The following is a 22,455-nucleotide window of genomic DNA, read 5'->3' as shown; positions in this document are numbered from 1 at the left end:
ACTCTTAAAGCCATTACCAAGGACCCCAAGAAGCTTTGGTTTATATGGGTTGCATCTACTGATATTTACCATATGTGAAATTAAAATAATTAAAACACTTATTCAGTTAAAAATAACAATAGTAAACCCAATAAATGTTAGCATAATACATTTTAATGAAAAATAACTACATTTTTCAAAACAAAAGAAAATTAGTGACAAAGGAAGTAATGTTTGACTTGTTCATGATCTCTTCAATGTCTTAATATAAGACAACTGAATTCTCAAATCTGTTTCTGGCTGAATCTGTCACCATACGTTGTTTTGATTCAGGTACATGAAGAAACTCTGACTTCATAGAGATATGTAGTTAGAAAATGAAGGAGTATTTTAATCATTGTTCCAGATAATTATAAATATTTGTCTTTGATTCTACCATAAGTTGTTAAGTTTCTAAAAGGCTAGCTGCAATGGAGATATACAACACAATATCAACATTAACAAAAGTTTGGAAGGAGTTGAGTCCAACCTTCAAGGATGACTCTGAGGGGTTCAGTGGGGGAGTAACTGCAGCAGTGTTGAAACTAGCAAGAGAACCAGAATTAGAGATGGAGCCTGAAGATGGGACTGAATTGCTGCACTCTCAGGAGAAAACTTGAGCAGATGAGGAGTTGCTTCTTAGGAAGGAGAAAAGAAAGTGGTGTCCAGAGATGGAATCTACTCCCGGTGAAGATGCTGTGAAAATTGTTGAAATAACAACAAAGGACTTAGAAGATGACATAAACTTAGCTGACCGAGCGGTGGCAGGGTTTGAGAGGTTTGACTCCAATTCTGAGAGAAGTTCTGTTGTGGGTAAAATGCTATCAAACAGCATCTCATGCTACAGAGTAATCATTCATGAGAAGAAGAGACCATAGGAGGCAAACTTCACTGTTGTCTTATTTTAAGAAACTGCCCCAGCCACCCCAGCCTTCAGCAGCCACCACCCTGAGCACTCAGTCAGCAGCTGTCAACACTGAGGTTAAGACCCTCCACCAACAAAAAGATTACAACTTGCTAAATGATGAGTATTTTTTAGCAAAATAGTATTTGTAAGTGAAGGTCTACAAATTATTTCTTAGACATAATGCTATTGCATACTTAACAGACTACACTGTAGTATAAACATAACTTTCACATGCACTGGGAAACAAAAATTCATTTGAATTGTTTCATTGCAATATTCGCCTTATTGCAGTCATCTGGAACCAAATACATAATATATCAGAGCTATACTAGCAATTTTATTTAGAGTTCCTAAAAAAATACCTAAAATTATATTTTGCTCTTTTTCTATCTGCTAAACATTTATTGACCCTTCGGAGATTATCAGAATGTTTTTTCTAGCTCTATTCTATTGTTAGAAATAAATGTATCTAATATATTAACTGTAGTCAACTTACTTTTCTATCCAAATAATAAAGGAACTATCAATTTAGCTATTCATCTTTTGAAATAAGCCTAAAAGAGTTTTATTTTCAAAGAAATATTACTTTGATATACAGTGCTGTTTGACTTTAACATTAAGTAATGAATCTCTAACACAATTATACATAAAAGCAAATGGTGAAGAAAGTCAAGATAGTCTCAATCCCTTTTTACTTTTGGAGAAGGACAGGATACATTTTATTCAGGTAATTTGGGGCTTAATTAGTGTTGTGGTGACATCACACGTAGAGAATAGAAACATGACCCTTTACTAATGGATGTAAACCATCTTAGAGGTTTGCTGTTGTTTTTTTTTCCCCCCCCCAGGCTAATGGAACGTGGGTTTGAGAGGATTTTTAAAAAATGGGGAAATTCTCATTCTTTTCAACTGAGATCACACTGCTATAATTTTTTTAATCATAAGATTCTAAGAGTAAGTTAAATATAAAAACAAAGCAAAATGTTTAGAGTTTCAGGTATTTGAAAACAACAGACAAATGGAAATCAGGAAATCATGGTTCTATTCTAGGCATGCTGATCCCGGGATTCTAAGACACAGTTACAAATGGGGAAGGAATGTTTCTGAAGAATTCTTTTGAACAGCTTCAGCAATTTGGTAGCAGCAGGGAACTGAAAATCAGGAAAGTATGGATCAAGATGGTGACCAGGTTATTCCTGACCAGTCCCCTTCACAAGACCAACTGACAAATATCCATAGACAAGACAGTTCTGTGAAAATCTCCGAACCCAGGGATGAAGCTGAACCACCCCCAGGGAAAAGACTGAAAAGGATGACCTTACAAAGGGGTAAGAGGAGTGGCTACACTCTGACCATAGTGCCCCTTCCCAGGACAGCATAACACCATACCAAGCGGGGTTCCCTGGGCCTGTGGTTTCTACACTGGTGGGGGAAAGAGCCCAAAGGGTACATCCAGCCCCCAGCATTGCAGGGGCCTTCCCAGGAGGCCAATTTGGATCTTGCCTCACACGGATCACAGGAAATCTGCCAGGCTTGACCACTGAGAAGGTAGGCAGGGTTTATAGGAACCAGTGCTCAATCTTGGCAGACCACATTTCTCTTTGCAGCTGTGCCCCAGCAGAGAGATCTTAGGTGGTGGTTGTGCTCATCTGCATAGCTGAGCTGATGGCTCTGTGTGGCCAGGGGGCTTAGTGGGCAGAGGAAATAAGAAGATGCTAATTAACATCACAAAAACATATGAATGTGTAATATTCAATGGTAATAGTAAATATATAATCAGAGTCAGATTCTCTAATACTGTAACTGTAGTGTGTAATTCATTTGCAACTCTAGTTTAAAGGTTAAAAAAATATCTAAAAAACATAAATATAGTAATTTATTTTTGGATACATAATGTAAAAAAGATGTAAACTATTAACACCAATAACCTAAAGTATAAGGTGAAGAGATGTAAAAATATAAAGTTTCTATATGCCATTGAAGTTACTATTAGTTTTTTTAATAGTTTATTGTCAAATTGGTTGAAGTTGTTATTAGTTTAAAATAGGATGTTATAAATATAAGATATTTTATGTAAGCCTCAAGCTAACCACAAAAGGAAAACCTATAGTAGATACATAAAAGAAGTCAAAGTATACTATACTACAAAAAGTCATCAAATCACAAAAGAAGATAACAAGAGAGGAAATAAGGAACAAAGAATCTACAAAACAGAAAGCAATGAACAAAATAGCAACAGTAAGTCTTTACCTATCATTAATTACTTTAAACATAACTGTATTAAATTTTCTAATCAAAAGAACATAGAGTGGTTAAATGGATAAAACACAAGATCCAACAATATGCTGCCTAAAAGAAACTGGCTTTAGTTTTAAGGACACACATAGACGGACAGTGAAGGGATGGAAAAAGACATTTCAAGCAACTGGTAACCAAAAAAAGCAGCAGAGTAGCTATACTTATATCAGACCAAATAGATGTTAAGTTAAAAGTTATCAAAAGAGACAAAGAAAGTGATTATATACTGAAAAGGTGGTCAATCCACCACAAAGATATAAGAATTGGAAATATTTGTGCATCCAAATCAAAGCACCTAGACATATAAAGCAAATATTCATAGAACTAAAAGGAGAAATAAACAGCAACACATTTAATACCCCAGTGTCAACAATACATAGATGATTTAGACAGAGAATCAATAAAGAAATAGCAGATTTGAAAAACACTATAGACCAAATGAACCCAATATACACATATAGAACATTCCATCCATCAATGACAGAGTGAACATTCTTCTCAAGCATACAACAAAACATTTTTAGGATAGATCATGAGTTGGGCTACAAAATTAAGTCTCAAAAAAGTCATGAAGACTGAAATTTTATCAAGTATCTTTTTCTTTTTCTTTTTTCTTCATTTTACCAAAGGGAATAAACTTAGAAACATCAATAACCGGAGGAAAATTGGAAAATTCACAAATACATGTAGATTAACATACTGCTGAGCAACCAATGGATCAAAGAAGAAATCAAAATGGAAATAAAAATAGTATCTTGAGATGAGAATGGAAACACAACATACCAAAACTTATGGAACACAGCAAAGGCAGTTCTAAGAGGTAAATTCAGAGATAAAAACATTCATGAATAAAAAAAGAAAGATCTCATATAAACAACTAACTTAACACCTCAAGGAGTTATAAAAAGAAGAATGAAATAAGCCCAAAACTCGTAGAAGAAAGGAAATAATAAAGATTGAAGCAGAAACGAGATAGAGAATAGGAAAATAATAGAAAAGACAGACAAAATGAAGGGCTGATTCTCTGAAAAGATAAACAAAATAGACAAACCTTTAGCTAGACTCACCAAGAAAAAAAGAGGACTCAAATCAATAAAAAAATTATAAATGAAAGCGGAGATGTTACAACTGATATCTCAGAAATACAAAGAATCTTAAGAGACTAGTATGAACAACTATATGCCAACAAACTGGACAACCTCCAATAACTGGATAATTTCCTAGAAACATACAACCAACCAAGACTGAGTCATAAAGGAAGAGAAAATCTTAACAAACTACTAATGAGTATGGAGACTGAATCAGTAACAAAAAACCTGCCCCCAAAGGAAAACCCAGAACCAGATGGTTTTACTGATGAATTCTACTGACAAAGAATTAAAGCCAATCTTTAACAAACTATTCCAAATAGATGAAGATCAGGGAACACTCCCAAACTCATTCTATGGGGCCAGCATTACCCTGATACCAAAAAACAGATAAAGACACTACAAGAAAAGGAAACTACAGGCCAATATTCCCAATGTAAAATCTCAAAATACTAGCAAACAGATTCACTGGAACATTAAAAAGATTATACACTATCCTCAAGTGGCATTCATCCTGGAGATTGCATGGATGGTTCAACATATGCTAATCAATCAACACGCTGTACCACTTTAATAGAATAATAGATGAAAAAAAGCACTTGACAAAATTCAACATCCATTCATGATAAACTCTCAATAAACTGTATAGAAGAACATACAGTCATTTATGACAAGTACATAGCTAACGTCAAACTCAATGGTGAAAGATTGAAAGATATCCTTCTAACATCAGAAACAAGACAAAGATGCCCATTTTCACCACTTCTATTAGACACAGTACTGGAAGTCCTGGCCAGACCAACCAGACAAGAAAAAGAGATGAAAGACATTCAAAAAGGAAAGAAAGAAGTAAAATTATCTCTTTTTACAGATGACGTTATCTTATACATAGAAAATCCTACAAGACTCCTCCAAAAAAATGCTGAACTAATAAATTCATTCACTAAATTTGCAGGATATAAAATCAACATACAAAAATCAGTTGCATTTCTATACACTAACAACAAGTTATCTGAAAAAGAAATGAAGAAAACAATCCCATTTACAATAGCATCAAAACCAATAAAATACATAGGAATAAATATAAGCAAGGAGGTAAAAGATCTATACAATGAGAAGTATAAAACATTAAAAAAAGAACTGATAACAAATAAATGGAAAGATATTCCATGTTCATGGATTATAAGAATTAGGGCTGTTAAAAAGTCCATACTACCCAACGTGATCTATAGATTTAATACAATCCCCATCAAGATTCCAATAGCATTTTTTACATAAATAGAACAAATAATCCTAAAATTCACATGGAACCACAAAAGACCCAAATAGCCAAAGCAATCCTAAGAAGGAAGGACAAAACTGATTTCAAACTTTTGTACAAAGCCACAGTAATCAAAACAGTATGATATTGGCATAAAAAGAGACAGACCAACAGAATCGTACTGAGAGCCCAGAAATAAACTCAGGTGTATACAGTCAAATAATATTTGACAATGGAGCCAAGAATACTTTGTGAAGAAAACAGTCTCTTCAATAAATGGTGCTGGGGAAAGTGTATATTTCACATATGAAAGAACAAAATTGGATCCCTATTTTACACTGAACACAAAAATTAACTCAAAATGGATTCAAGACTTAAATGTAAGATCTGAAACCATAAAACTCCTGAAAGAAAACATAGGAAAAAAATTTCCTTGAAACTGGTCTTGGCAATGATTTTATAGATAGAACACCCAAAGCCTAAGAAACAAAAGCAAAAATAAACAAGTGGGGCTACATCAAACTAAAAAGCTTCTGTACAGCAACAGAAATGATCAACAAAATGCAAAGGCAACTTATCGAATGGAAGAAAATATCTGCAAGCCACTTAATATCCAAAAAATATCTATAAGAACTCATACAACACAAAAACAAAACCAAAACAAACAAAACTCCTAAACAATCCAGTACCTGAATAGACATTTTTCCAAAGAAGACATAGAGAGTGGCCAACAGGAACATGAAAGGGTGCTCAGTATCACTGACCATCAGGGAAATGCAAATGAAAACCACAATGAAATATCACCTTGTATCTATTAGAGAAGCTTTTATATATATATATATAAAAAAATAAAAAGGATTGGTGAGGATGTGGAGAAAAGGGAACACTTTTACACTGTGGGAAATGTAAACGGATACAGCCATTACAGAGAATAGTATGGTGGTTCCTCAAAAAATTAAAAATAGACATACCATATGATCCAGCAATTTCACTTATGGGTATATAGCTGAAGGAAAGGAAATTGCTATCTTGAAGAGTCATTTGCACCCCTATTTTCACTGCAGCATTATTTGCAATAGTCAGGACATGGAAACAACCTAAATGGCTATCACTAGATGAATAAAGAAAATACAAGATGGATATATTTATGAAATGTGTGTGTGTGTGTGTGTGTGTGTGTGTGTGTGTGTGTATGTGATGGAATACTATTCAGCCATTAAAAAAGAAATTCTGTCATTTGTGACAATATGGATGAACCTTGAAGGCATTATGCTAAATGATATAAGTCAGATAGAGAAAGACAAATATTGCATGATCTCACCCTTATATGTGGAATCTAAAAAATCTGAACTCACGGAAACCGAGAACAGAGTGGTGGTTGCCAGAGGCAGAAAGTGGGGATGGGGAAGTGGGTGAAGGTGGTCAAAAGCTACAAACTTCCAGTTATATACTATATTGTATATTTGAAAGTTACTAAGAGAGTAGATTTTTAAAAATATTCTCATTACACACACACACACATAACTGTGGGCTAATGGATGTGACAACTAATCTTACTGTGGTGATCATTTTATAATATATATATCAAATCATTATGTTGTATATCTTAGGATTATCAATGTTGTATGTCAATTAAACCTCAATACAGCTGAATTGAAATAAAATGAAAAAAGAAAATCATGGCCCTATTGTAGCTTGCCCTACTAACATAACGTACAAAATTCATAAGGACAGCAATATTCGTCACCTGAAAAACTGATAAGATACCTGACAAGAAGTCTGAGTTGCTACATCTAAACCTGAAAATAAACTACAGATAACCCTTGAACACCATGGTTTGAACGGTGTACATCCACTTACAGGCAGGATTGTTTTTGTTTTGATAAACACAGTATAGTACTGTAAATGTATTTTCTTTTCCTTATGATTTTCTTAACAATTTCTTTTCTCCAGCTTACTTTATTATAAGAATTCAGTAGAAATATATAAAACATGTGTTATTCGACTATGTTACTACTAAGGCCTCCAGTCAACAGTAGACTATTAGCAAGTAAGTTTTGGGAGAGTGCACAATTAAACACAGATTTTTGACTATGCAGATCAAGGGATGTTGGCACCCCTTATCACCCTGTTATTTAAGGGTCAAGCATACAGTTAAATAAAAACTTACAAATATTTGTCATTTGTCTTGCCATTTTCTTCAATTGGTTAAGCCTGGTATTTCTCCCTCACATTTAACTATTGCATGATATTCCTAAAAAAGGTAAAATGATTAAATATTGAATATTATTCATAATTTATTTAATGCTTGCTATGTATCAGGTATCCCCAATAACCTGGGGATACAAAAACAGATTAGCCCTGCCCTCTAGTAACTCATAGTCTTTTTATTTATTTTATTTTTAAATGTATTTTTTAAGATTTTATTTTAGCAATCTCTAACATGGGGCTCAAACTCACAATCCTGAGACCAAGAGTTGCATGCTCCATCGACTGAGCCAGTCAGGCACCCCTGGATTGGTTTTAGATTAAAAATACCACGTTGGGTTCTATTTACTGAGGACTTTCTGTTCCCATAAAATTCGGAGGGAATGGCAGAAGGATGTTTATAAAATATGAGTAGACTTTTTTAAATTATGAAAACAATAATGCAACTGATTTCTATGGTAGTATTCCTCAAATTTCTTCATAAGACCATAAAGAAAATGAGTAACAACATAAAATGATAAATAAGGCAAGTTACTTACATAACATTAAAGGACCACTACTGAGGCCTGTCAGTGAATATTAAACACAATCACGACTTAATGGGATTTGTACTTCATTTTTTTAAATTTTAGTTTCCTTTATTATTGGCTTCATATTATGAAAATAATGTCACGTTAAGAGCTTAACAAAATTGTTTTTCCTTCTCTGAAACTACTGTTTTTTTTAATAGTTTATTACCAAGTTGTTTTCCATATAACACCCAGTGCTCCTTCCCACAAGCGCCCCTCTCCATGACCATCACCCTCCCTTACCCCTCCCTCTTCAGCCCTCAGTTTGTTCTTGTTCATTTTTTAAATCATGTTTAAAAGCACCAAGGGGTTCTGTGTCACACAGAGGACAGCACAGCTACATTTATATATAAAATTGAAAGTATTTTTCATCTTTCAACCAAAAATTTATCTTAAGTGAAAAGACTTCTCATATATGATCAAAGGAAAGGAGGGGGCACCTGGGTGGCTCAGTCGGTTGAGTGTCCAACTTTGGCTCAGGTCATGATCTCATGGTTTGTGGGTTCAAGCCCTATATCGGGCTCTATGCTGATAGCTAGCTCAGAGCCTGGAGCCTGTCTTTAGATTCGGTCTCTCCCTCTCTCTGTTCCTCCTCTGCTCACGCTCTCTCTTAAAAAAAAAAAAAAAAAAAAGACAAAGGCAATGTCTACATCATACCTGGGCACACATTTTCGTTGTGCCAAAGGAAAGCTGTCAGGAAGCCACGGTGACATAGCTCAGGGCTCGGTAATCATTCCATCTGCCCAAAGACATCCCACTCAGCTTCCATACACAAAATTGTTGATAATTTGGTAAACTAACAAAATAACAAAAGGTTAAGCAGTTACAAAATGGGATTCCTGCATACGGAGCTAAGAAAACCAATGAGTAATACCACTCACATGGCCATATCACATATCCAAATCTGTTCCCCCAGGATTAACGTGCTTGCTCGTGTAAAAAATAAGACAGTGTTTTATGGGCTAAAAATACATTTAAAGCCATAATAAATTCTTCATCTCTGTCAGCAATTGAAGTATTTTCCCTCTAATCTGAACATGGGTCTCCAGAAAATTTTTAAAGCATGTGTAATAAACTATTTCACTTGGACTCCTTTAGAGAAAGAAATTTAACTTGCTTGTTTTTTAAATCAAGAACAAAAAATCCTCCAAACCTAAATTTACCTAATCTCTGTAATCTAAAACCTCATGAACCCCACTCAAATCATCTTATATGTGCTATTACTGTCATAAATGAAACTTTAGCACCCAAACTTAAGTCTGCCATGGATCTCCAATCCTTGTGACCCAGACCTAGTCAACCACACTGGAAAGTGCCAGCCTCTCACATTTTCCTCACACCCAATCTACTACACCGAGTTTTACAAGTGCTGTAGAGTCCACCTTTGCAAAATAATCCCCCTTCTTTATTTCAACTGCCAATAGCAGATCCAATCATTTTCCTGTCCTGATGTTTCTAACAGATATGTTGTTTAGCTCCCTGCTTCTAATCCATTTTCCAGGCTATTTCCAGAGTGACCTTTCTAGAATGCAAATATAAGCTGATCACTCCTCTGGTTAAAACAGGCTTCTCGGACCAGGGGCACTCTCTCTCACTTAGCACCTCCTTCCAATCTTGTCCCTACCTGTCAATGTCTCTCAGTGACAATCCTCTTGCATTAAACATTGAATTACATATGAATCTCCAAAAGTGGGACATGGTCTTGAGCTCCTACCCAAAGCCTTCTTGGTCTTCTTCAACCACATAACTACATCTTTCCCTCAGAATTTAGCCTGAGAATAAAGCCTGCCCAGGAATCTCTGTCTGATTTGGATTCTTCTCTGCACCCCCCAGAGCTTCCCCTGCATCACCTTCATAGCACCTCCCTACTGCCTAGATAAATCACCACCCACACGTCAGTGCAAATCCTCGGAGGCAGGGAGTACATCCCATTAAACTATGGGCCGCAGACAGCAAAATGGCACATGGCATGCACTAAATATCTGCCATTTACTGCCTTTAATGCCTTATGAGTAAGGTAAGTACACCTACCCTACAGGAGAGCTGTTCCTGAAAATGACAACAAAAGGGGGTACTTAAGACTTGACGTGAACCTGCAAAAGCCCCCATAAGTGGTAGTCACCAAAATAAAGCAGGTAATACGCACAATTAAAAAATACATAAAGGGCGCCTAGGTGGTTCGGTTGATTAAGCGTCCAAGCATCCAACTTCTGATTTCACCTCACATCATGATCTCACGTTTGTGAGTCTGAGCCTCACGTTGGGCTCTGCACTGACCTGGTGGAGCCTGCTTCAGATTCTGTCTCCTTCTCTCTCTGCCCCATCCCCACTTGCTCTCTCTCAAAAATAAACATTTAAAAATACATAATAAAGGCATTTTGATGCCTTAAATTAATAACTCAAGTACCTACAATTAAATTTACATTTATTATTATTTATATGCTAGAAACCTTTCAGGATAGCCCTCTCTAAAAGTTTCAACAAATTCCCCTTTCTCCATTAAGTTTGTCTTAACATAGTATGCAGATGCTATTGTAGATAATATTCTAACAAAGAGGCATTCGTTTTATCGAAGTATATTAAATAGGTCTTCATTCTTTCAGCTTTGGCTTCTTGCCACCTCCTTCCCTTACAGGACAATCCCAGCTCTCAATTCATTTTAAGTAATGAGAGTACATTTTTCAAGGCCTGCGTTTATTTTACCCATGATGGATATACCACAGAATCCTCTCTCATCTCTTCCTGACTCCTCTGTCTTACTGACCTCTCTTCTCTGTTTCTAATTATTCCCGAGAGAAATCACTCACACAATCATTCCATCAACATTTATTAAATACCTACATGCCAGAACCTGAGCTAAATTTTTTAAGTTATGTGGTTCTAGAAAAGGTGGATTCATATAAATCCAACCTGCACTTGTTACCTACAGTAAGAAATGCACGTTGCACAGCAGACCAGTATACAGCTCTATTTATGCAGAGAAATAAAAGGCCACTAAACAAGACAATGGTACTTTTCACCATGCACTAGAACTCTCTTTTGGATTCAGCTTGGTTTTATTTTATTTCACTGCGTGGGGGCCCACTCAATTAACCTCATGGCCCACTAATGAGTCAAGAATTACAGTTTCAAAAGCACTATCCTAAAATACAGAAGGGAAACTTCTATTTTGGAGAGATTACTGTATTAAAAAGAAAAAACAATTAAAAATACCAAGGAGGGGGGCGCCTGGGTGGCTCAGTTGGTTAACCGTCCAGCTTCAGCTCAGGTCATGATCTCACGGTTTGTGGGTTTGAGCCCTGCATTGGGCTCTGTACTGACAGCTCAGAGCCTGGAGCCTGCTTTGGATTCTGTATCTCCCTCTCTCTCTGACCCTCCCTTGCTCAGGCTGTTTCTCTCTGTCTCTCAAAAATAAATAAAACATTAAAAAAAATTTTTTTTAAATACCAAGGAGGAATGGCGAGAGAATGGTGAGAGAGAAGAGATGGCCAGGGAGAGAAGACAGTAAAGTAAAAAGAAACACAGGGGAAGGAGTGAACAGAAAGGGATCATCTAGGAATAGAAAAGATAAAAAGGAAAAGCCAAAGAGGGTACAGAAAAAGAGAGAAGAGAATGCAAGAGGAAAAAAGACTGTCGTGGTAATTTCTGGGGTGAGGAAGAGGTCACAGCCTCCTGTCCTTGGCTGAGGAGCTGTTGTCACTTTTTATCAATTGCCTATGGAGGGAATTAGCTGATTAGTCATTGATCACTGCCTCCCAACAGCTCCAAATCCTTAAATCTGTAAAGACTGTACTATGGGTATTTAGGAAAGATAACAAGAGTTGCCCATTAAGGTAGAAATACTTACTAGCCCGCAGCACAGAGACCAGAGCTCTGTCTGCAGATGCCTAGGTGAAATCAGTGGGGGGACCCCAAAGAGTGACTCGTATATAGGGAACACATTATTGAAAACAATACATGAAAAGAAAACAGTTGAGTTATCATGGCCACTGTGTCACGTTCATCTCATCAGTGTGAAAAGGTGCACTAATTCTGACTGTGTGAAAGTACCCTGTGATTTGTGAAGCTTTTCCTCTAACAGAAACCCTTACCTGGGGGTGCTGGAAGCCATTTCTGAATTCACTAAGTTGAGAAAAAACTCCTTGTGAGGTAAGTGGAGTTTGCAAGGTCTCCCACCATCAGATGGTGACTGATATCCACCCCTGACTCAAATATTTTTGCTTGAGCACCGACCCCCCCAAGGGGCCTTGTTGACTGGTATCAGGAGTGACTTGCCCGCTTATCCTACAAATATGCTAATTGTACCTTGTGAAGGAACTTACTATAGGAATTTCTTCTTTTGTGTTTATGTGAGGAAATATTACATTTCCTGAGAAACCTGTTTTACTTCCCCTCAAGAAAACAGGCTATTGACTGCTGCTCACAAAGAACTAACGTTGGCTTTTTCTGTGCTAAAAACATTGCCTTGTATTTGATGCTAAAGATCCCTTCCTTCCCCATGTGGTAAGCATCTAGTCACCTACATCAATCACTGTTGGTAAAGATTATGCATGAGTCTTCTACCAATCTATGTTCTGGGAAATTTTTACATACCAAAGAATTTGTCATCAAAAATCATTGTCTAAGGCGATTACTGCTTTGTACCCCATACATTTTTTCAATAAATAAAACTGACTCTCTGGTCAGTGCAGAGATGCCTGCCTGGTGATCAGAAAGAAACTGGAGGCTCTCTCATTCCCTCCCCTTTTCGCCAACTCTCATCTCTCTCATGCCCGACACTGTCCATCCTTCAGGGAAACCTGGACCTGCTGGAGGTGGACTCTGCATGGGGGCATTCCCCATGAGGTCAGTAAATGCTTCATAGTATGAGGTGGACTCAGGGAATAAATTCAACCTGATGGTCCTAAAAGAGTAAATACACTTATTTACCTTGTATTACATTCAGCCTATCCTCTGTTGGAAGAACCCTAAGTTAGACAGCATTTACCTAAACTCTATGTCTTATATTTTGAACCATTTCTTAGAGGTAATTTTTAAATGAGTGAGACATATTTTGGAATAGGGTGAGCTGCAGAATAGCAGGCACTAATAATATGTGTGTTCGTGTTCCTTTTAACCTACACCGATTGTCATTTGTTAGTTAGTTAAGAACCCCCGGAGAACTGGTAGGAGTGTAAAACGAGAACAGGTTGGTCTTGCATGCATACAGTGAATCACTGCTGGGGCACACAACACCCTCCTTCCCTGGCACAGCCAGTGCTTCCACTCGGGGCTTCTCACTCTGCATTTGGTCTCAGGTGCAAGTGGAAACAGGATAGAGGCGGGGAAAAAGCTGAAAATCTCATGTCCTTAACTTTTTTCTTCCATCAGAAGGGAATAAAGAAGGACAAGAGAGTAGAGGGCTTAGGAGCAGGAAAGAGAATAGGGGAAAAACTAAAGAATGTTCAAGGATGGGGGAGAGAAAGGAGCCAATGGGAGTGTGGCTGAAAACCAGGGAGATGCTGGTGAGGTGGGTGTCTGCTCAGGGGGCCTCATATAGACTCTGACAGAAGTGGAAGGGAATAAGGGACGAGATTCAGTACATTTCAAAAAATATTTACTGAGCACTCAATTTAACAAAGTATTTGGGGGAGCAACAGGGGACACAAAGTTGGGCTGCTCTCTAGGAACTTAGAACCTAGTAAGATGGCAGTAAAAGTAAGCTGCAGCAGTGGCTGTTCTGATGATGCTAAATCACTGTAGAGATGTCTACAAACCCAGATGATGTCAGAGGATCAAAGTGAGCGCTGTTCACGCTAATTACTTAGTATTCCTACCACGGGCGGTTACAAAAGCAGCTGGTAACACTAGGCATTTATAGCTTAGTGATGGGGAGTCAGTCTGTCTGGGTTTGAATCCTGCCTGGTTCTTCCCCTTGCTAGCTGCTAGACCTTGAGCAAGTGACATAACTTCTCTGTGCTTCAGATTCCCCATCTGCAAAATGAAGGTGACAGAAAGACCTACTTCATAGGGTTATTGTGAGAAGTGAGTTAACTCACCCGCTGAGTGTCAGTAAATGTTGGCTGATGTCACTTCTCCCTAGTCACCACCCATACGCTCAGGAGCGGTATGGGTCGAATGGAGGGGTCACACTCAAATGAAATACAGCTCTGAGTATTTGGGCTAACAGTGTAGACACTGACCAGTTTGGGTTTAATATCCACTTCTAAGATATGTCCCCAGAACCATGGGTGAAAGCGTCCGGCTCCCCCATCCAGGTTTCTGCACCTCTGGTTCCGGGCCCCTGCCACACTGCCCGCCTGCCAGCTGTCTACTCTCAGTAATGTCTCTATTTGGTGTTATATTTACCTCACACTCAGAAAAGGAATACTGGTTTGCCTCCGGATTTCAAGAAAAAGTGGTTAAGACTGCAAATTATCTGGAGATGAGCATATACGCTTAAAATTATTACTGTCTGAAAATATACTAGAACCTAAAACAAAGCAAGGTGAGAATTTCAATAATCTCATATAAATCTAATTGCTCTTGGTTTTGGAATAGCTTTAGAAATCTAAAAATGAATAGCTGACATTTTAAGAACCTAGTTAGAGGATTTTAATTTACAGCAGGCACCCATGGACACACACAAAGGCACACACACTCTGAAACAACAGCCCTTGGACAGTTGCCATGGCAACACAAAGCCGAACCTGTCGGGCTCTCTGTTACCCTGTTGAAGATAGTGTGCAAAAAGACAGTCCTGTTAGATTCTTTACTAATTAAGTGGAAAAGGTTAAAAACAACAAAAAACTCTAGATCCATAATATTTTCATATGGGCTATGACTCAGGAAAACAAATACTAAATACTTCCAGAAAAGCATTTAAAAGTAATAACTGCAAGATCAACTGAGGCACAATATTGAAGAAAATACAAAATGCTTTTATTTTGTAAACTATACTCACTTCATCTTTTTCTCCCAAGTTGTGCCATATTATTTTAATGGAATAATCAATTTGTATAATAAATTCATTAACAGAATCTTATTCCATTACTAACACATTTAAATACTTTCCTTTTTGGGCCACATCTACTTCAGTTCATTTGGGAGCCCAAACTTCATAAGCTAATTAGACTTAAGAAAGAAAAATGGTCTCTAAATTAATAGGAGTTTATATGTTTCTTTTTCTTTTTTTTAAAGTGGAAAAAAAAAATAAAGAAAAGTGATAGGGGAGAGAAGGAAGGGATAAATAACCCTTGATAAGGCTGTGATAAAGCATTCTCACTCACTCCCTTTCTCTGATCAGCCATCTCTGCCACCTTTGGAGGTTTCTCTCTGTCTCAGCTCTTAGGGTCAGGTCTCCTCAAGACTCAGTGGAAGACCTTTTCTCTTTTCTCTTTTCCTAGATGGTTTCATCCCTATTCACTGGCTTTAATTACCACACATATGCATGTGCATCCCCAGAAGGAAATGACCATCCCCATTTACATCTCCAGAAGTTCCAGATCAGTTGACCCAATGGCCCCCTAAACATGGCCACCTTGATGCTACTTCAAATGCAGACTGGATCCTCCTGTAGCACTCCTTACCTCAGTAAATGAGAGCTTTGAATGGTTCTAACATAGGGGTACTCAATACCCAGCTGCTAAATGAATAAATGTATCAGGCAAGCAAGCAAACCTGTTACACAAAACAAAAAAATCTAAGGGCCATTCTGGATAAGGCCATCTTTCTCTCCCTCCATGATAAGTTAGTATCCAAGTGTCATTTCATCTCCTAAACATTTCCCAAATCTATTCCATTTACTAAGTCCTCCCAGCCATAACTCTTTAAGGTGCCAGTCTTTGCCTGAAATTATTATTACAGCCTCTTAACTATCAGTCAAGAATGTGTAGATGTAGTTAGTACACAGAGAAGTTAGGCAATCAATGTCTATCAAATAATTTATTAAACGAACTGATAAAGTTGCTCTAAGAAAAAGGAAGAAAACGTTTGCTAAATGTCAACTAAATATTAGACACTAATCTAGACACCTCACTTATACTACCTCATTTAATATCCACAGTGACTCATGTTCTAGAAGAAACTCAACTGAGCAGATGGGTTTAGGAGCCTCTCCTGGTCACAGCCTTTGCTTTGTTTGATCCCAATAAGCAGACAATAATGATGAATATGAAGAAGATGATCACAACTTATGGAGAACCTTTTACCAGATATGGTTCTCAGTGCTTTGAATACATTATTGCATTTAAGCCTACACTCTCCTACAAAGTAGGTTCTATTATCATCCCATTTTGCAGATGAGGAAATTGAGCCATACAAACTTAATCAAGGTTAAAAAAAAAGTAGTAGAGCTGTGATCCAGGATATGAACCTCATTCTGTTTAAGAATTTACTAAACACCTGTTTAACTTACAGCAAGTTATGGAACCAGTGGGGATATTGAGCTAGAAGAGACAAACCCATCACTGCCCTCGAGGATCTTGTATTGAACCTGAGGAGTCTGTCTCTAGGGTCAAAGGTATTTTGTCATCCCACCTCTACCCAGTGGAGAGCAGAGTTTATGGAGGGAAGCTTCCACCAACTCCAATCCCACCTCCAAAGGGTACAGTTCAAGTCAAAGCTGTCGATCTCTTCCTCATCCCCACAGCTACCCAGTTTTCCTTGGATAAGACACCAAGAGGAGATGCTTTAGTGCTCATACTAATACAATGATAAGACTGAATAATTTCTTACAAAGGCTTTTAAAAAAGTGCCATGAACGGCAATGAATACAAAGATCTTTTAAAGGTCTAATCCAGTACTTACAGTTTTATAACTCCATCTGGGCACCTGGAACAGAGCTGCTGGCTGCTCTTGTCTTGTTTATGTTGACTCTGACCCAGCTGAACAAATCTACAAATTATGATGGATAAAAAAATAAGCTACAGAAGGAACTATTTGCAATAAATACAGTAGATTACATGAAATGGTATGAGCTTTCAAATGACTGTAGTATGCTTATTTCAGAAAAGCACACAAGAGCGCCCTATGTAACACAAGACTGTAATTACAAATGGGTACCTGACTTTACAGTGGGTTTGTTACCAATGAAGGAAGAAGTCTGTGTCTCAATTTACTTAAATGTGTTCTTGAAGCCAAGAAGATGATCTTTCAGGGCCTCACTTATCTAAGGCGGACTGCAGCAGGAAGCTGGGGAACACAAGGGGAGGCATTTGCAGTGAGACAAATGACAAGGAAAGAGCAGGATCAGGCCCAGGATCCATCTCCCAAAGCAGGGACACTGCTGAAAACATAGCAATGGATTCTGTTTGCATAGGACCACAAGAATCCCCAAGTTTACTCCAGCCACTCTTAAGAGTACTTTGAACTGGGAAGCGGGGGGGGGGGGGGGGGGGGGGGGGGGGGGGGGGGGGGGGGGGGGCTGAGGAGACCACCTGCTGAGCCCCACTGCCACACCACACCTCCTTCCAGGAGACTGGAACAGCACTGATCCAGGCTTGAAGCTAAGGGTCACAGGGAATCAACCCCAGCCAGGTCCATAGGATAGGAGGCTACCTAGTGATGGGCCAATGGGCTGATGGGCCAAGGACCACTCGCTATTTCTCAACTGCACACTTGTCCTACTATGGTCTATGTTATATGCCTTCATGCTCCCCTCAGGGACATGGCTCATAGTTTTGTTCTAATGTGCCCCTGGGAGGTTAGGGGGCATGATGAAAGGGCTTCTCACTTTTCTACTATTTAAAATATTTTCATATTTTCTTTTGGGGCGCCTGGGTGGCACAGTCGGTTGAGCGTTTGACCCTTGATTTCGGCTCAGGTAATGATCTCAGGATCATGGGATTGAGCCTTGCATCGGGCCCCACACTGAGCATGGAGCCTGTTTGGGGGATTCTCTCTTCTTTCTCTCTCTCCCTCTGCCCCTCTTCCCTGCTCGTACTCTCTCTCTCAAAAAAAATTTTTTTCTTATGATTATTGATACTTTTATAATTAATTTTTTATTAGCTTTTTTTTTAAAGGTCAAGAAAAGTACTGCAGAACTAATAATTACTAACTAAATCGTTACATGCTACTGGAAAACTTTCAAATAACTTACTTTGATATTCAGCAAGTAAATATTTTTGATCCATTTTTGGGGAAGAATGGCACATGATATCTGTTATCTGTACAGAACTTTAACCTTACCTAATGGGGTACACAATCACTGTTAGAATTTTTTTTTTAAAGAAGATTTGGCATGGGTCTGAGGCTTTGGGGAGGTAAGTAGAAAACTTCCAGGTCTGGTTAAGATAATTAACCAAAGATATCAGAAAAGCTGAGGGCAAAGGAAGGTATAGAAAATATGGCTAAGCAATTAGAAGAAAACTATAAAACCAAGAAATCTTCAGGAGTTTGACAGTGATTGAGGCCAAATGTAGGAGAAACAGGCAGGAGAGCAGGAAGCCAGAAGCCAGCCAGGCTGTTGATGCCAGCTCCAGATGGATCCCTCCCTTCCCCTGTTCTGTGGCTGCCCAGACAGGAGCTGTGACAGGCAGGCCAGGCCAGAGCACTGTCTTTACATGCACAGTCTTTGGTGAATACTAGTCCCTGGTTGCAGAATGGCAGTGGGGGAATGCAAAACTTTTTTAGGCCAATTTAGGCCAGAACTACATGGGCTTTCGCCCTGTCTCTGAAGCTCTGCCCTCTGGATCAGAGGGGGCACTAAGAGAGCCCCAGAGCTCCAAACAAAAAGAATGATATCTTGCCATTTTGCAACAACGTGGATGGAAATAGACTGTAGTATGTTTAGCGAAATAAGTCAGAGAAAGATAAATACATGATTTCACTCATATGTAGAATTTAAGAAACAAAACATGAACATACGGGAAGGGAAGGAAAAAGAAGATAAAAACAGAGAGGCAGGAAAACCATAAGAGATTGAAATACGAAGAACAAACTTATGGTTGCTGGAGGGGTACAAGCATATGGGTAGGGGGAGGGGCTAAGTGGATGATGGCCATTAAGGAGGGCACTTGTTGGGATGAGCACTGGTGTTACATGTAAGTTACATGTAAGTGATGAATATTGTACTCCTGAAACCATTAATAGTAATAATAATAATAATAGTAGTAATAGAGAGACCCAGAGCCTGGCTGGGACAAGAAGTTCCTGAACAGCCTGGGCCACCCCCTGGCACAAGCACCCCCCAGATACTGACGGAGGATGCTCCCTCTGCCATAGCAATACCCATGACAGACAGAGAGGGGAGATGCCCCTGCCCCCAGTGTGCCCACAATCAAGGGTTACTCACAGAAAGGGAAAGAGATGACTAGATCTCTGTTTCTCCCCTTCCCCCCAAGTCTGCATCATAAGCAGGGGCAGCTGATATAATCAAGAGAATAAAGAGGGCTGCATAGTCTAAAATCACAGATACCCACAAAGCACAGGAAAGGTCTCTTGAATAAGTCACTGAATGGCTCTTTCTGTGGTCTTAGCCTATAAAGAGGGATAATAGTATCTTTTCAGCCTACTACAAAGTTGTCTGAATAAAACACTGCAAAGTGTTACAAAATCAAAGGAGGAGATGTTGTTCTTAAGGATTTCCAACACAGAATCTTATTCCAGGACATGGATTCCTTCCTCTCCTGCAGTAATCCTTCCCTGTGGGCCTGCCCTGGTACCCTTCTCAGACTGTTTCTCAGGACACTCTGGCTGAACAGGGCTGTATCTCATTCCCAGAGAAGGGAGGACTGAAAGTGGGCCTCAGAGGCAGTCTGCACTGAAAAGGCTCCAAGTGAAAGTCATACCTGAAGCGAGAAACACTCTCTTTTTTAATTAATGTGAGCCAACATTCAGTTTCCTAACACTTGTGCTCTCTTGCAATAAGCAAAGTTGTTCAGTCATGAACCCCAGATATTTCATTCTTCCAGACCATGTTGCCTATAAAGGCTCACTTCATATGCTGAAGAGCTTGTCTGAGCTGTCGGGACAGCTGTGATGGATAAGTGACTGGGCACCTCTGTGTCCAGGGCTGAGAAGGGCATGGCTGAATTCTGAATGGCTACACTGGCTTCTGTCAAGATAGTAATGCAGAGTCATACCAGTACTTTTGCAAATAAGAAATGCTGTGCATTTTTATGCTTTACATATTATACAGCCGATCTTACTAGTTTATATGTTATAATTTACATACTATATGGTCAATCTTAATAGTTTACATTTTATATTTCACATATTTTATAGCCGATCTTACTAGTTTATATGTTATATTTTGCATATTATATAGGTGATCCTACTAGTTTACATTTTATATTTTACTTGTAGAGCTGATCTTACTAGTTTGGAGTAAAGAGCTGTCGGTATCCAGTTTGATGGATTCAGCAAATGAAATACTCTCCTTAAGAATGGAAAGCTGGGGTGCCTGCATGGCTCAGTCGGTTAGGCATCTGACTCTTGATTTCAGTTCAGGTCATGATCTCATGGTTCGTGATGACTCCTTTCAGCTTAGTCTGCCTTAAAAAGGTCTAGAACATTCTGACTTTGCACCCTATATCACCACTTCCTTCTTCCTTCTCAGCCACCACTCCCACTGGCAGTCCAGAGCTAATGCAAAGGCAAAGTCCCCAGTCATCAATATCCCAGGTTCGTTATCTAAGAAGGTACCTGATCTTGGGACTTCGTTCATGCAAGAACAGAGAAATGTATGTGCACTTCAGTTTGCGGCTTGTATATGGGCAGTGAAAATACACAGACACATCATAAATTTTTATCATTGAGGGCACTGAGAGTCTCAGCAGACCCTTTAACTCCAAATAGAAATCAGTGTTTCAGAAGTTGACCTCCTAAACACTACTACCATATCTTGAGTGGAATTCATTTCTTTCTGTATTACTATTTTCATTTTTTAAAAGTCAGACTAGATAGAAGTTATTGTAATAGTATGTTTGTGTTTTTTTCTTAATTTCTACATGGAAGTAGTTTACCTTGAATAAATGGAGAGATCCTCTTCTGAGAGACCATCTGAGAGATTAATTCCATATACTTCTTTCATGGGCTGGACCACATTCTGGGGTTAAAAACAACAAGAAACCAGGAAGAATTTTTAGACATCTGGCATAGTAATTATTTCCAAAGGTGAGATTTTCCACGAAAGTAATCACAGTATTTCTTAAATTTATTCATTAAACTTCCCAGTTAATGGTTTTTTAAAAATCTGATTTCATTTTCACAAAAATAACTTTGTTTTAGGGTAAAAAGCTATTAAGTAATTACTAGTTCCTTTGGTATAATGCAGAAATTAGAAAACTTTTTCTGCCAAGGGCCAGATGGTAAGTATTTTAGGTTCTCTGGGTCATGGCACTCTGCCACAACTACCCAACTCCGCTGCACAGGGCAGAAGCTGCCAGACACAACATGCAAACACACAGGCATGGCTGAGTTCCAATCAAACTTTATTTACAAAAACAGGTGGTGGGCTGGGTTTTGACAATTGGCCATAGTTTGCCAACTCCCAGAATAATGGATTTAGTTCTTATCACACTTTATTTGCCTTATCTATCTCTAGGACTTCTAGCTATTTCTGGAAATTAAATCTCCCTAAAGCTAGATTTGGTTCTTTTGTAGTTTACTTTCCCTTATGTTCCCCTGTATTGGTAATGTCAAATTGAACAGGTGAATGTCCCACTGGGGCTAGGCAAAGATTGTGAGGCTCAGGTCCAAACCCTACATTCCAATAATGTGCTGAGAGAAGAAATAAATGGACTTAGGTGGATGTGCTGCTCAAAATGAGACAGCATTGTCTTAAAGAATTCTGAAGTGATAAGAAATTTGCTGTTATATACATGGGAGGGAAAATACCGATTTTATTTCACAATAATATCTATGCTAAATGTATTCATACCTTAGTGACCTAAATGTGAAACCTGAAAGCACAGAACTCCTAAAAGAAATCATAGCAGTAACCTCTTGGACATCAGCCTTAGCAATATATTTATGGATAGGTCCCCTCAGACAAGAGAAAAAAAAGCAAAAATAAAGTACTGGGACTCCACCAAAAACAAAAACAAAAACAAAAAACCTTAGGCACAGCAAAGGAAACCATCAACAAAATGAAAAGGCAACCTACTGAATAAGAGAAGATATATC

The 22,455-nt window shown here is 38.4% G+C and overlaps 1 protein-coding gene and 1 long non-coding RNA gene across 2 annotated transcripts in view; both read right to left on the bottom strand.

Moving 5' to 3' along the window:
• FIG4 (FIG4 phosphoinositide 5-phosphatase) overlaps positions 1–22,455 on the bottom strand; it is a 120,906-nt gene that overhangs the window by 22,995 nt on the left and 75,456 nt on the right. The window contains exons 20-21 of the mRNA XM_029943205.1: positions 21,294–21,376; positions 17,137–17,223 (exon numbers count right to left, since the gene is read on the bottom strand). Of these exons, the coding sequence (XP_029799065.1) occupies positions 17,137–17,223; positions 21,294–21,376 (170 nt within the window). The remainder of the gene's footprint in view (positions 1–17,136; positions 17,224–21,293; positions 21,377–22,455) is intronic.
• Positions 1,767–9,845, bottom strand: LOC115296231. Its single transcript, XR_003910795.1, has 3 exons — positions 9,007–9,845; positions 7,743–7,826; positions 1,767–2,612 (listed from the first exon to the last, which is right to left on the bottom strand). It is a non-coding gene; the product is annotated as an uncharacterized LOC115296231 (long non-coding RNA).

This window comes from Suricata suricatta, chromosome 7 (genome assembly GCF_006229205.1).
Source record: "Suricata suricatta isolate VVHF042 chromosome 7, meerkat_22Aug2017_6uvM2_HiC, whole genome shotgun sequence".
In the NCBI taxonomy this organism is placed as follows: Eukaryota; Metazoa; Chordata; class Mammalia; order Carnivora; family Herpestidae; genus Suricata; species Suricata suricatta.
The sequence above is the reverse complement of the archived record's forward strand: the minus strand, read 5'-3'. Positions and strand labels throughout refer to the sequence as shown.